We start from the raw sequence: 13,559 nt of genomic DNA on the forward strand, positions 1-13,559 counted from the left end.
TGGATAAACGTATACAGGTTTCTGTACGAATTTTTACTGGCTTAAGGTTAATCTATACTCTGTGATTTCGTGATAATTTCCCTATCTTGTAATGCTATAGAGATACGTTGAGAGATAGGAAAATTCAAGCTTTATATCGTACATATTCCTATCCGTCATCGGAATCCGTTTAATCCTGTAAAGTTCACGAGTCGATGACTCACTCAACGTCAAATCAAGAGTAAGCAAATAAAGTCAACCAACTGCATAGCACAGAGCCGGAAATGTGCCAAAAAGAAATGTGTAATTCCGATGTGCTGATCTCCGAAAAAACTCTGCTCGACTCGACTATACTCCGCCAAGCTTTGCAGTTTCGCATTTAAAACTTCTTTTTTTCACCGAGAGCTGCATTACCCGAGAGTTCACTATTTCGTACGTGTGTGTGTTGAAAATCCATCCAATCATGCAAAAAACAAACCGGGTGGGTGGTGATTATACGTATCTCGATGTACTTGCTATGTAGCTACTGTCGGATACATTACATGGATAAGGTTGCTTTTCCCGAAAAACGATGTGACAGTCTTGGCCAAAATAACGGTTTGTCCGTCCTCCCGTGTGTAGAGTTTAATGTAACATTGTACACACCCGAGTAGCAAATTATTGTGCCGAATTCTGCTATAACGAAAGAGTATTTTCAAATTTTGCATATTTTTTTTACATAATCTTGCAGAAAATGTCTATGGGTTTTATTCTGCAGAAATCATGTGTTTGCATACTTATAATAATAGTTTTCTCCACAAATCGCTCTGCGAAATAAAATTGTTCTGCAGAAAATTGAGTCAAATTTCATAAAAAATAGTTCAAATTTTTACTCTAGGCGTTTCAACCAAGTCTGTCGTACAGCACATTTTTATTAAAATGACCAGTTTTGTCCCACGTGTTACCACATGTTTATCGGGATATTTGCCAAGTTGTATGTACATATGTAAATATGTATGCATCCACGTCCTGCACTTTCTGGCAGAAGTTTCTAATCTTAAAGCATGACGATATGTATATTATGATGATGTAGTTGTTCCGCCGCTGAGATTTTGAAGACAGTTCGGTTCAGTACTGCGTTGTATTTGACTGTGAAAGTGCAGAGTTCATGTTTTCCTTGATTCGTTAATTAGTGCGAGAACGTGGAGTAGGTTCTTCGTAATCATTTCGAGAGTTGCGCTAATTATCAGAAAATAAATTATAGCGAGTTTTCATATACTTACGTACGTACATCAAGCAGCTCTTAAGTTTGCTTCATTAAGGAGGAGAGGAAGGTGAGTTTGGAAATTTGGTTTGTGTACACTGTTAAAAATCTGGTAGAGTGAGACATATGCTCAGTACGGGTATTGATCTGGTAATAACTCCTAAACCGAATTGGTAATAGTTTGTTTCTGTCTGGTAGTTTTTCTACAATATTACTAAACCGTAATGCTCATTGTTACCGTGCCGGTAGAGTCATACGTGTACGCATGTACACCGGTCAGTAATGATTTAATACCAGTTTCCTTAGAGTGCAGAATCGCATATATACTCCGTCCTGGTATTGATTTGGTAATAAATTTCTATACCGGATTTGTAGTAGTTTGTTTCTGTGTTGTAAATTTTTCATTACAGTGACATTACTAATATTACCATGCTGGTAGAGTTATAGATATACTCCGATCAGTAATGATTTAATACCAATTTTCTAAGAGTGTAAATTCATCGTCGACTAAATAAGTGCGATTCAGCACTACAATATTCTCACTAAAATCAAAACCCACACACTAATTAACCTGCTTTCTCTTAAGCACACGTGGCACAGATTTGTGTAAAAATCTGAGAAATTAAGGAGAAAATTTGGTTTGTTAGATTCGCTGATTAAATGTTTATTTTATGCAAATTATTTCAAGGTGAGATTACGCATTACGTTAAAAATTCTCACTAAAATCAAACCCACTCAAATTGACCTGCTTTCTCTGCCCCCTCCTACACACACGGAGTCACGAGTTTGATTAAAAATTTAAGAACCTCACGTGGTGTGCGTGGGTGGCATTAATAATTTACATATTTTGACGAAAATTGTGTCAATTTTTGCCACCCAACTTTTCCCAGTGAAAAGAAGAAAACGGTGATTGATCAAACATTCATCTATTCATTCAAAATAAGTTGAAAAGCCGTCACTCGACTCGATTTGACTTCCAATGCGACGACCAAATCTATTCAGGCTTTTGTGTCGCCACTGTAATGAATATGCACTTACACGCGAAACGACCCAATCTCTGCCACGGCATTGACGACTAATGACGCTAACAAACTAATTCTTCAATATCCAAATTATTTAGAGGAAGGAGGGAGCTTGCCTACATAACGCCAAGTGTCGTGTTGGGGTTTTGGATGATAAAATGAGAAATGAGGAACTGTCGACGATCGCAGGTTTCACTGCGTGTATGTAAATACGTGTATAGGTCGGAGTTCGATGTGCGACTTTCACTAGAGACCGGGATAAACTGGTGACACTGGAAATTTTGTATTTTATCCAGTGTTTCGGGGAAAGTAACCAGTTGCAAGAAATAAGGGGGAGAAAGTGGTTTCTTGCAGGGAATATTTTGACCTGGGAGAAATGCAAGGCGCAAGAAACTACGCCCCATCGCTTCATACGGCACGTGGCTAGATGGCGCATATTTCTCCCACTTTCTTGCACCTCGCATTTCTTGCTTTGCTTGCTTTCCACTGCAAAAAATGTAGCAAACTTGCAAGAAATGCAACACTGAATGCAAGAAAGTGTTTTAATTGCAGCGAAATAATTCAACCTGTAAGAAATACACGACACAAGAAACTACGTCCCGCCGATGTAATTCATACGGCGCGTATTTTGAACATTTCTCACAATTTCTTGCACCTCACATTTCATGCGTTACTTTCTTTGCAGTGCAATAAATGCAAAACATCCATGGGTGTTTTATGCATAAAAAACGAAACCCTGATTCCCTTATACAACATACGTCGGAGTTCTTCTTATACCAATTTAAGGCTGGTGGTTCGATCTATGTATGCATCATGCTCATTATCTAATAGTTATGTACATATCTACCTGAAATTATATGTATGTAGATGATTTACATACCCAGAAAACGGTTTATTTTGCACATTTCCATTTCTATTCATCCCCTGTCTGTCACATGAGGATCATCTGAATGTATACATACATGAGCCCGGATTTACATTTCCATTTCTCTCAACTTTGACGAAATAAAGGTGTAATTAGCAGATGGGGATTTTGAATGGATGAACGATTTCTCTCTGCATAATATCCAATCCAATCCACTCAATTCTACTCGACTTTCACCTAGTTCCACAAAATAAATCATGCATGTTGCATACTACGCATCTTTGCTACTGTTTTTACTTATATGTATAATAACCAATTGCATCATTAGCACGTTCAGCATGAAAATATGTATGCACTGTAAAAAATATGTACTGTATGTAGCTATGTATTGTAACTTGTGTACAATAATTATGCACTGCACTGTATGTGTTTATATACTGTAATTTATGATAGGTTACATTACGTTAGATATTCACAGTACATAAATATGCAAAATACTTATGTACTGTAACGATGTACTGTACTATAAACCATCAAAACTTACAGTACACATTTTGCATATTTAAGTACTGTAACTATCTAATACTGTAATCTATCATAAATTACATTAAATTACAGTACACACGTTACAATGCATAACTACAATACATATTTTACATATGTACTGTAACGTACACACATTTATCGTTTTGCACGTATGCATGTATGCACCCTCAATATCTGCTGCTCGTGTCGTTGTCTTATTGCCTCGTAATTTGTGTTTTTTCTTTAAAAATTTCGAAACTTTTTTTTGCGCTTCTTCTTTTCCTAAATTATTTTATTATTAATTTTAGTCTCCATTTATTTATTTTTGATTGATTTATAAGCCAAGTAATGATTGTCTGTATATACGATATGGTATGTATGTAGGAATTGCACCTGCTACCACCGCCGACACTGTGTCCTCCTCCTCCCCCTCTTCTTCTTCTTCTTCTTCCTCCACTTCTACGTCGACCACTAGTCGAAAAAAGCGTAAAAAGAGACGGAGAGAGAAAGACAAAGAGAACGACGAGAATGGTGGGGGCGATGATGAGGATGATGATGATAATGGACAGGTCAGTTCTTCTTAAATCTCCTCTCTTCTTCTCATGTCTCTCAGTCCTCAGGTGTTGCAAATTGTACGAATTAAACCAGAAAAAAATGTGTATCAATCTCTGTCCAGTCCTCTTTTTTGTAAATTATTGCCCGAGACACAGTTGATTAAGCTTTCTCTTTTTTTGTGTATTTATGTAGTGATTGATTAAGTAACGCTTTATGTATGTGTGCATTGTATTTGTTAACAAGTGACGACACGGGGTGATTGATTTGTGTGTGTGTTGTCCTCTCTCTCTCTTAAAAAGACTAATTATTCTGTGAGTGGGATCGTTAGTGTTTATCAATTAGTGTGGAGTAGTAATTAATTATTAGATAAAACGTGCTGGTTTGGTTAGTGATTGATGGGAAGCGACATAAATACGTTGTGCTATCAATTCTGGGTGAAAGTTGTCACATAAACTTTTTCGTGTCGGGATGCTTTAACTTGGGGAAATTATTTAGTCTACTAAAAAAATTAATGTATGTATTAGTACTGACATGTATTAATTTTTGTCTTGCAACCTGAAAATAATTACTTGAATTTCTGTTACTGTTCAGTTCAGTATTAATAGTGTCAATTGCTTGGAAAATTTTCTGCCAGGAAACCTTTCAGATTTTTTTCAGGCTATTAACATTGACTGAAGAGTAAATGTATTAATTTCACTCAAATTGGCGTTCCTGAATTTTGTGTGAAATCAGTACATTCAATCATAGATATCCATTTCAAGTTCAGATTTTTTCAGGATGACGTGTGACTGCCTAAAAATTTCTCTAACGAGCTTTATCCTACTAAAAATAAAGCATTCTAGAAAAAATAATAAAAAGTAAAGCTAACAAGACTGAATTTTCCATAATTTTCAATAATTCTAGTAAGCATCTCTCTAAAGCAAAAACTAATAATAATAATAATAATTTGAAGAGAAAGTAACCTAAAAAATCTGGTCTGGTTATTTCCTCGCTTCGAAATTGAACACTTTAATATTCTTCACTCTCCCCAATTTGAATTATGCACCACAAAATTCCCACTTTTCCAAAGTGTTTCCATATTTAGCTTTCACTTCACTCACCACGTGCAACATAACTAATAGCATTTTCTTCTCTCCCTTTTAAATTGCAGTTGACAGATGAAGCTTCCCATCCGACCAAGGCGGAGTCTCCTACAACCACCACCACCAACGAGACTACCATCGCTACCAAATTACACAGTGAAACGCTAACCGAACCAATAACGACGAAGACTAGTGAAAGCGACCAGATTAAAAAATCAGCTCCAGCAAAACATTCAATTTCCGAGGAGAAAGCAAAAGAATCACAAATTATAACTAACTCGACAATCCAGTGTCCTAATAATTCTGGAGAAATTATTTCCAAGCAGATCAACGACGCGGTGAAAGCAGGAGTAGAATCCGACCTAAAAATTCCTACTAATTCTTCATCTGGAGAAATTATTCCCACGGAGAAAAACACATCCTCCACAAAAATTATAAGCCGCAGCCCCTCCACGACTTCCACCTCGTCTTCGCTACTCGACGGAGAATCACCACCACGTGAGCATCCCTCCTCCACCACCTCCTCAAATTCCACGACACCATCAAAATCCTCGTCCGCACTCCGGAAAGAAATTACGGAACCTATTGAATCAAATTCTACAAAATCCACTAAATCCAAACGCAAGAAGAAGAATTTAAAGTCCAAAAAGTCTAAGGCAGCAGCTTCATCCTTATCATCAGTATTCTTGGAAGAGGAGAGTAAGAAAATGGCGAGTAAAACTTGTCATCATAAACTTATCCCCACTTTCACCAGTGGAGAAAGTGAAGAAGTGAAAGTATCACCACCAAAAGAAGATGATGATGATGCAGTAGGATCAAATCAAGATAATAATAAAAAATGTGGCGATGATGAAAATGAAAAGAAGTCCGGAGAAGAAGAAGGGGCTACTGCTTTCACCAATATTGATGATTCAGCAGCAGGATCCACCACGGCACAAAGTTGTGCATTAGCATCAGAACAAGAGAATAATAAAGTGAAAGCATCCCCACTTTCTCCAAGATCTTTAGGACATCCTACTCCTGGAGAAAGTCGGACTTCAAGCTCAAATAATTCCGTAATTCTTCCCCTAACTCAGATTTCGAGTAATGTTACCAAGAAACCGTCCGATTTGGACTTGACATTGACATCTTTCACATCTTCCGCTGTCCTCGCCGGATTCGGCTCTCTCGACACCGACGAAGATGACTTTCTCCCTCTCCTCAAACCTCTCTGTGAACCAAGTTCACCCTCCGATTCATTAAATACTAATCAAAGCATGGCTGGGAGTGAAGATGTCGCAGCGATTTCCGTGTCAGAGTCGGATTTCAATATTAATAATGCCATGAATCGAGCCACTTCTTTGGACGAAGTTGAAGAAGATTTACCTCCGGAGGATGAAGAAGAAGATGAAGAACCTGATTTAGGAAAAGTTACGGAGCTACTTTCTCCAAAATCAGGTGCTGCGTCAGAGCAGCTACTTTCTCCGTCAGTCGATCCAACAGAGCAGCTACTTTCTCCGTCAGTCGATCCAACAGAACAGCCACTTTCTCCGTCAGTCGATATTATTGCTGCAAGTTCTCAGGAAAAATTGGAAACAATGCCGCCGCTTTCTTTTTGTAAGCCAGCAACTTCTCCTCCCAATGACGCCGACAATGTCGCAAGTTTGTTCAAGCGAGGAGATGAAAGTCAGGTCAAACTTTCTTCCGTCGTCGTCCTGTCCCCGTCAGAAGAAGAAGATATGCAAAAAGAAGAAAGTCCACCACGAGAGACACCAAAGTCGACGGCAGGCTTGGGTGAGCAGGAAAATGTGACAGATTTAGGACAGCAGCAGCAGCAGCAGTCGGAGAAAGTTAGAGTTGAGACTGAAGCGGAGGCAGAGGAGAGACCCAAGAGTTTAACTTTGGCAGTGTCAGAATGGCTCAAGACTCAGGGGGATGCTGCCTTGACGGTGACACCGATCCGTTCCACCGAGGACCAAGAGGAAGGAGAGGAAGGTGATGCTGATCTTAGCGAGGAGGACGAAGATGAGGAAGATGAGGATGAAGAGGGTTCTAAATTACAGGACCAAAAAAACCTGCTTTGCAACCCTTGGGTAAGGTTTCAAAAATGATAATAATATGCATACCTGCAGAAAATTTAGCAACCTTTTTTGTGACACGTTTAATTGTGCAGAATATTTTTTGTACTGTATAATTTCTCTCCAAGAATTTTTAAGGGGAGACATTTTGCACATTTATGCATGAAATTAGGCAATTTTTCCGCAAAACTTTGCACATTTTGATGCACCTCGCAGAAAAATAAATCATGTACATTTATATAGCCCTGCGGAAAACTATACAGATAAATTATGCATATTTCTGCACAAAGGGATGCAATTTTCTTGTAAAATTTTGCATACTTGAAAATAATTCTGTCCATTTAGAACCACAATTCTGCATAAAAATTACTCATTTTTACAAGACAGAAAGTCCAGCTTTCTACAGAAAAAAATGCATAATTCAATTCCCTAAAATTTTGATATTGCAAAAAATGCGTAAAATTTCTAGGTCTCAATTTCCCCATGTATTCATTACCTCCACTTTCATCCACTTCTCAATAACTAATCCACTTTCTCTCCCTTTCTCTTCAGGCTGCACCATCCAATAGACACGAGGATGGTCCCCATTCCAGCCCAAGGGTTGCACACCAGCACCACTACCACCACAACGACTTCTCCCCCTCTGAAGAAGTAATTAAGAGTGAAAAAACTCCAGTAATACATCAAAATCAAACCACTTGCTCAAACCAATCTCTGACAATTCCTCGCTACGATAATAAAACCACGACTTTCTCTTCCTCCAATAAAAACACTAATTACGACGACTCTGGCTACGAACTCAGCTCACAGGACGAAACCCAACCAGATTTCTCATCCATTTCCACCACGAGGAGGAAAAATCACAGAAAATCCGCGGAACGAGACGTCGATAAAACCATTCAACCCGCACAATCATCATCATTCACTTCTTCTTCTCTTCTTCTTTTAACCGATGATAATAATACAAATCCGATCTGTGACCCACAAAAATTCTCAAAGTATTACCAATTCGGCGTAGTTTTTGAGCCAGATCAGGATCACGATCAAGGTATTGACTTTCACCAAGAAGATCAGCATGATTCAGTCCAACCAAAAAATCAGCAAGATAAAGAAGAGAAAGTTATGATGAGCCAAAACTTACCGGAGAGAAAGCAAAGTCTAAGAAAATCCGAAAACTACCCGGGGAGAAAGCAGCCTCTGGGAAAATCCGGGACCGAAGTTGTCCTGCGAGGCTTTCACGATCCCAATCTAGACGAAGAAATAGGAACTTTTGATCCTACCGTGGTTGCAGAACAGAGGGAGAACAGGGGCCGAATTTATGCCCAGTTTGAACCCAAATTTAGCCGTGACGATGACCACAGTGAGGAAAATTTTGACGAAAATTATGACACTCAAAATTCGCAAGGTCACCTTTACACGAATCCATTTTCCTTGGCGAAGGAGCTGGTGGAAAGTGGGGAGGCGTTGGAGGAATCTTGGGACGTGGATTCGGAACCGCTCCCCCCGTACGAGCACCCGGCTTTCCCTGAGGTTGAAATCCTCCCCCCGTTTAACCGGAATACTCCGAAGAATCGGGTGATACGGAGGAATTTGGGGGGAGAGGGCGCGCTTATGAGTGGAATTTGCTGTTCGATCCAATAATGCATAAAGAAATCTGTAATGTTAAAAGGCTGGAGGATATTTTCTTACTTTTCGTGTCACATTTACTTATCTATTATGCTAATTAGGTATCACGTGGGTGGTGGTCTCTACCCCGCCCATTTTCGTCATGCTTTCTCCATGAGAAGAGAGAGTTTTATTAATTTGTTGGTTAAATTATGCATAATTTTTGTAATAATTACATATTAATCTAAATGTGTACGTACTAATTTACAATTTCAAGTTTTTTTCAAGTAGAAAATATCTTCATGAAACTGATAAGTTTCTGAAATTTTTTTGTGCGAGAATTTTACTTTCTCCTCGTCCGCCTCATCCTAAAAAATATGTCAAGTATATAACTTAATTATAAACTATTTTACATATATTTAATTAGAATATTGATGAAATTGTCAAGCCAATCATGCATTTATTATGTAAAAAGTTGTTCCTTCCTCTTAAACATAAGTAAAAATATTAATCTTAATCAAAGTGGTGGCACTTACATGCATAAAATGTGGAGAAAGTGCATCATCACACATCAAACAAGCCAATACATAATAATTTTTAGTAGAGAATTACTTAAAAAAAACTGATCCTATCCAAACCCCCTAAAAAATCTTACATCTCATCCTAAACTAAACTATTTAATACCTAAAAACTTATTGCTGCTCCCAAAATTCCCAGAAAACCAAAATTCCCAAAAAAACTTCTCCATTTACGACTAAAGTATTTATTCATCAAATCAAACGGGAGAAAGTCTTCTTTTAAACTTTTAAAACTTTTCCTTTTTCTATTTTAACAGAAAAAAATCTCATAAATTCTCAGGCTATCAATAAATAAATAAATACATACAGCTCCTCCTCTTCTTCTTCCTGTAAAGAAAAGTGAAACTGCTGGGAAAAACTTTTAAACTAAAGCTGTCTATATATTTGGTACAAGTATATATTGCTATCAATGAAATTCTACAATTAAATATCTCTCTCTTTAAAATTAACAATTAACTCTACAATTAAAAATATTAACTTTAAAAATCTCTACTCTTACTTAAACGAAGCCATGAATTTATCAAGTCTGTAAATAAATCTGTAAGTATGCAATATGCAAATGCATAATATGCAAATTAATATCCTACCTCCCCCTCTTCTCCTCCTTCTTAAATAGCCAATTACTTATCTGTCGGTTACTCTACTTATCATCAGTACTTATCAATTAACTCTTCTTCAGGTGTACAGTAACAATAAAATTATGAACATTAAATATTACGGGTTGATACATAACTATTTAGAGGCTAAATACGCTTTATAAATACACCCAAACAACCAACTCTTAAATTTACATAAAATATAAATATCTATGATTAACAATAAGTATTTTAACTGTTAATTAATTAATTATCCTTATTACTTACTTAATTAAGGAATTAATTATAACGTGATAAAAGAATTGTAACTTGTAAATAGCTAAAGATAAGGCACACCTCGTCCCCTTGTAACGCAAGGTCATCATCATCTCATCATCTCCTTCTTCATCTATCTATCTATCTCCTCATCATCTGTGTGCTAAAAAATGATCATTCATCCTGATGACGAACGACGACGACGGCGACACTTGTGTTCAAGGAGCTTGGTTTCGAATCGTCAGTCTCCTCCTTAAAATTAAAAAGTATGATAAGAACACGTCGTGTTCTTCGTCTTAACGGCAAATTATTGCCGTTTCTTCATTTGCATAATAAAATATGTATGTACATAAAACACTTTGTAGGATATTTAAACATTTAAAAATCATGATGAAAAACTCTGTGTTACGTAAATATTTACCCTTAAAAAAGTTTGAAAATGTTTTTTTGTGGGTTATGAGTGAATGAATGATAACTTATCATTGATAAGGGAAGGTTTATATTGATAAGTATGGAAATGATATGTGACACCACCACAATGAGTGATTTTTTGTATACATACATAATTAATTAATTAATTAATAATTTTGGTAATTAATTAATTGGAATCTATGACAATTAATTAATTAATTAATGTCATCGTCGCATTCTAACTTTTTGTGTGTGCGATCCAAATAAATATGTATCATTATCCAACGATATGCCTTTTGTTGTTCGGTCGGATTAATTAAGAAGGAAAAAAATGTAAACTCAATTAACAGAGTGCCATTTAAAAGTTAATTAATTAATTACAATTTAAATCAAAGTCCACGTGGTTTAAAAAATATGCACGTGGTGCAGATGAATCCTGCATTTTTAAATATGGCGTCGATCCCTACCAACATACACCTTTATAACTCATTTACATATTTACTTATTAATTATTCTTCTTAATTAATTACTTAATTCTAATTAAGTAATAGAGTTTTTCACATTATTCATTATTAATTACTTATCATTAATTAATTAAATGTAAATAGTTATAAAAACAACACATTGAAATTGTCATTGCTGGAATATTTCTCTTAAACGAGAAGGGAAAAAAGTAATTAATGGTGATTTGATTAATTAATTACCCAATTAATTTACATATTTATAATTAAGTAATCTAAGTAACTAAATGATAAGATATTTAGATAAGCAATGCCAGACTTTGAAGCAATGCTACCATTAAAAAACTGCTGCTGCTTTACGTGCATGCAAGGTATGAGTCTGTCTAGTCTAGACCGCACCGCACCAATTAAACCGCTGCTACTACAACACGGAAAAAATTGCTGGACCGTTCGAAAAAAATGAATTCATCATCAATAAGAAATTAATTTAATTACTCGTTAAATAATTAAATATTTAATTACAATAATTAACTCACTAAATAAATTGTCAATAACTTAAAAACTTAAATCAAAAAGCTGTACCTCAAAAAATACATAAGAAAATCGAAAATTTCGAAAATCAATCTTTATGCCACGTGTATGTCGTACACGTGTATCTAATTTAATACGCGAGAAAATCGAAAATTTCGAAAAATCAAAATTTATGCCACGTGTTAGCAAGCACGTGCTACTAAAAAAATGCAGGATCGTGAGTGTCACACACCGTATACGTTATTGATCAATCAGGTATTTAAAATTTTAAAAATAACGCAAAATTTTAAAATTCCAGGTCTCAATGGAAAGCATAGATTTACATGGTGCAAGGAAAATGAAAGCAATTAAGTAAATAATCAATCGTGCTTAACTAAATAAATTCGAATTTCTATTAATAAATACTAATCAATTTTTAGGAAATTTAAAAATTTTACAGTTACATTTTCTTATTTCAAATATTTTCTCGTTATAAAGTTAATAATTTTTAATAATCAATAATTAATTAAGTATTTAAGAGAGATAAATATATACAGTAAGTTAATTAATTATTGAACTTGCGACATAATTAAACGTCTTGGTGCAAGTTGCTAAAAAACGCAAGCTAAATATTTGCATATTAATTAATTATTGTCTTATTTCTACATTTCCTCTTTAAAAAATACGTGTCGTTTTATGAATTTTAAAAAAGGAACTCATCTCTTCATCTTTGTTACTCTTATCAAATCAAATCATGTACTTAAAAAATGTGTACTTGTTAATTAATTAATTAATTAAGCAATTAATTAATTAAATTTTGAATAATCAACCGATCAACGAACAAGGAAATCCGAGGTCTTCTTAGCTTTAATTGTTCATCATGTAATGTAATCTATAATTGTTGAATTTTTGCAGTGAATTTTTGCAGTGCACAATAAATATGTGGGCACTTCTTGTTACATGCTCTCGCTGTTGTTAAATATTAAAATTATCAAGAGTTGTGTTAATTAATTAACTAATTAATTAACTAATTACAAGAATGGATCTTTAACTACGAACGATGAACGAATGACAGATTGATGTATTAAAAAATGATGTGAATCCATTAAATAAATGAATAAATAAGAATTAATTGGATCACGAATTTCAAGAAAAAAATACGAGTGTGATGATATTTTAAAAATGGAAGAAATGAAAATGATTAATTAATCGATTCGAAAATTATTATTGATAAAATTTTAATTATCTACTTTTTAGGGGTATTTAAGGGTCGCTGATAAATAAATAAATAATTAAGTAATGATACATGCTTATGGACAATATTAAATTATGTAAAATTGACTAAGAAAATTAATAATTTCGAAAATTAATTGACGGGAAAATAATTTGAAGAAAGAATTGTGTGAATTTTGATTTCAGAAAAAAATTAAAAGGAATTATTACATGAAAAATATTTAGAAGTTGATTTAAGACCTGGTTTAATTAATAATTATAATTTAATTATGTGAATCAATTTCTCGTATGCTTTCTTCCTGGTTTGGTAATTAATTAATTAATGATGGGATAAGGTTAATTGTGAGGTTATTAAATATTTTATTTAATTTAATTAGTTAATGGTTAAGGTTCCACCTGATTATTATATTATTCAATAAAATCGGTGATAATTAAGCACTTCTATGAAATGTTATGGAAAATTGGGTGTTTCACGTCAATTTATTTGCATACATTTAATCCAAAATCACAATTAAAATACAGCATAATAATTTTGTCGAAAAATGTAAAAAAAACTCATATTTTTACATCCCGTCGTAAATA

The 13,559-nt window shown here is 34.8% G+C and overlaps 1 protein-coding gene across 3 annotated transcripts in view; it reads left to right on the forward strand.

Annotated features, from left to right (window-relative positions):
• Window positions 1–13,438, forward strand: part of LOC110854211 (protein piccolo) — a 200,524-nt gene extending 187,086 nt beyond the window's left edge. For all 3 annotated transcript variants that reach the window (XM_035854739.1, XM_035854738.1, XM_022102618.2), the window contains 3 exons: window positions 4,019–4,203; window positions 5,340–7,343; window positions 7,881–13,438. In XM_035854739.1, coding sequence (XP_035710632.1) covers window positions 4,019–4,203; window positions 5,340–7,343; window positions 7,881–8,969 — 3,278 coding nt within the window. In that variant the 3' untranslated portion in view covers window positions 8,970–13,438. The remainder of the gene's footprint in view (window positions 1–4,018; window positions 4,204–5,339; window positions 7,344–7,880) is intronic.
• The last annotated feature ends 121 nt before the right edge of the window (window positions 13,439–13,559 follow it).

Source organism: Folsomia candida, unplaced genomic scaffold (genome assembly GCF_002217175.1).
Source record: "Folsomia candida strain VU population unplaced genomic scaffold, ASM221717v1 Fcan01_Sc009, whole genome shotgun sequence".
NCBI classification, from domain to species: Eukaryota; Metazoa; Arthropoda; class Collembola; order Entomobryomorpha; family Isotomidae; genus Folsomia; species Folsomia candida.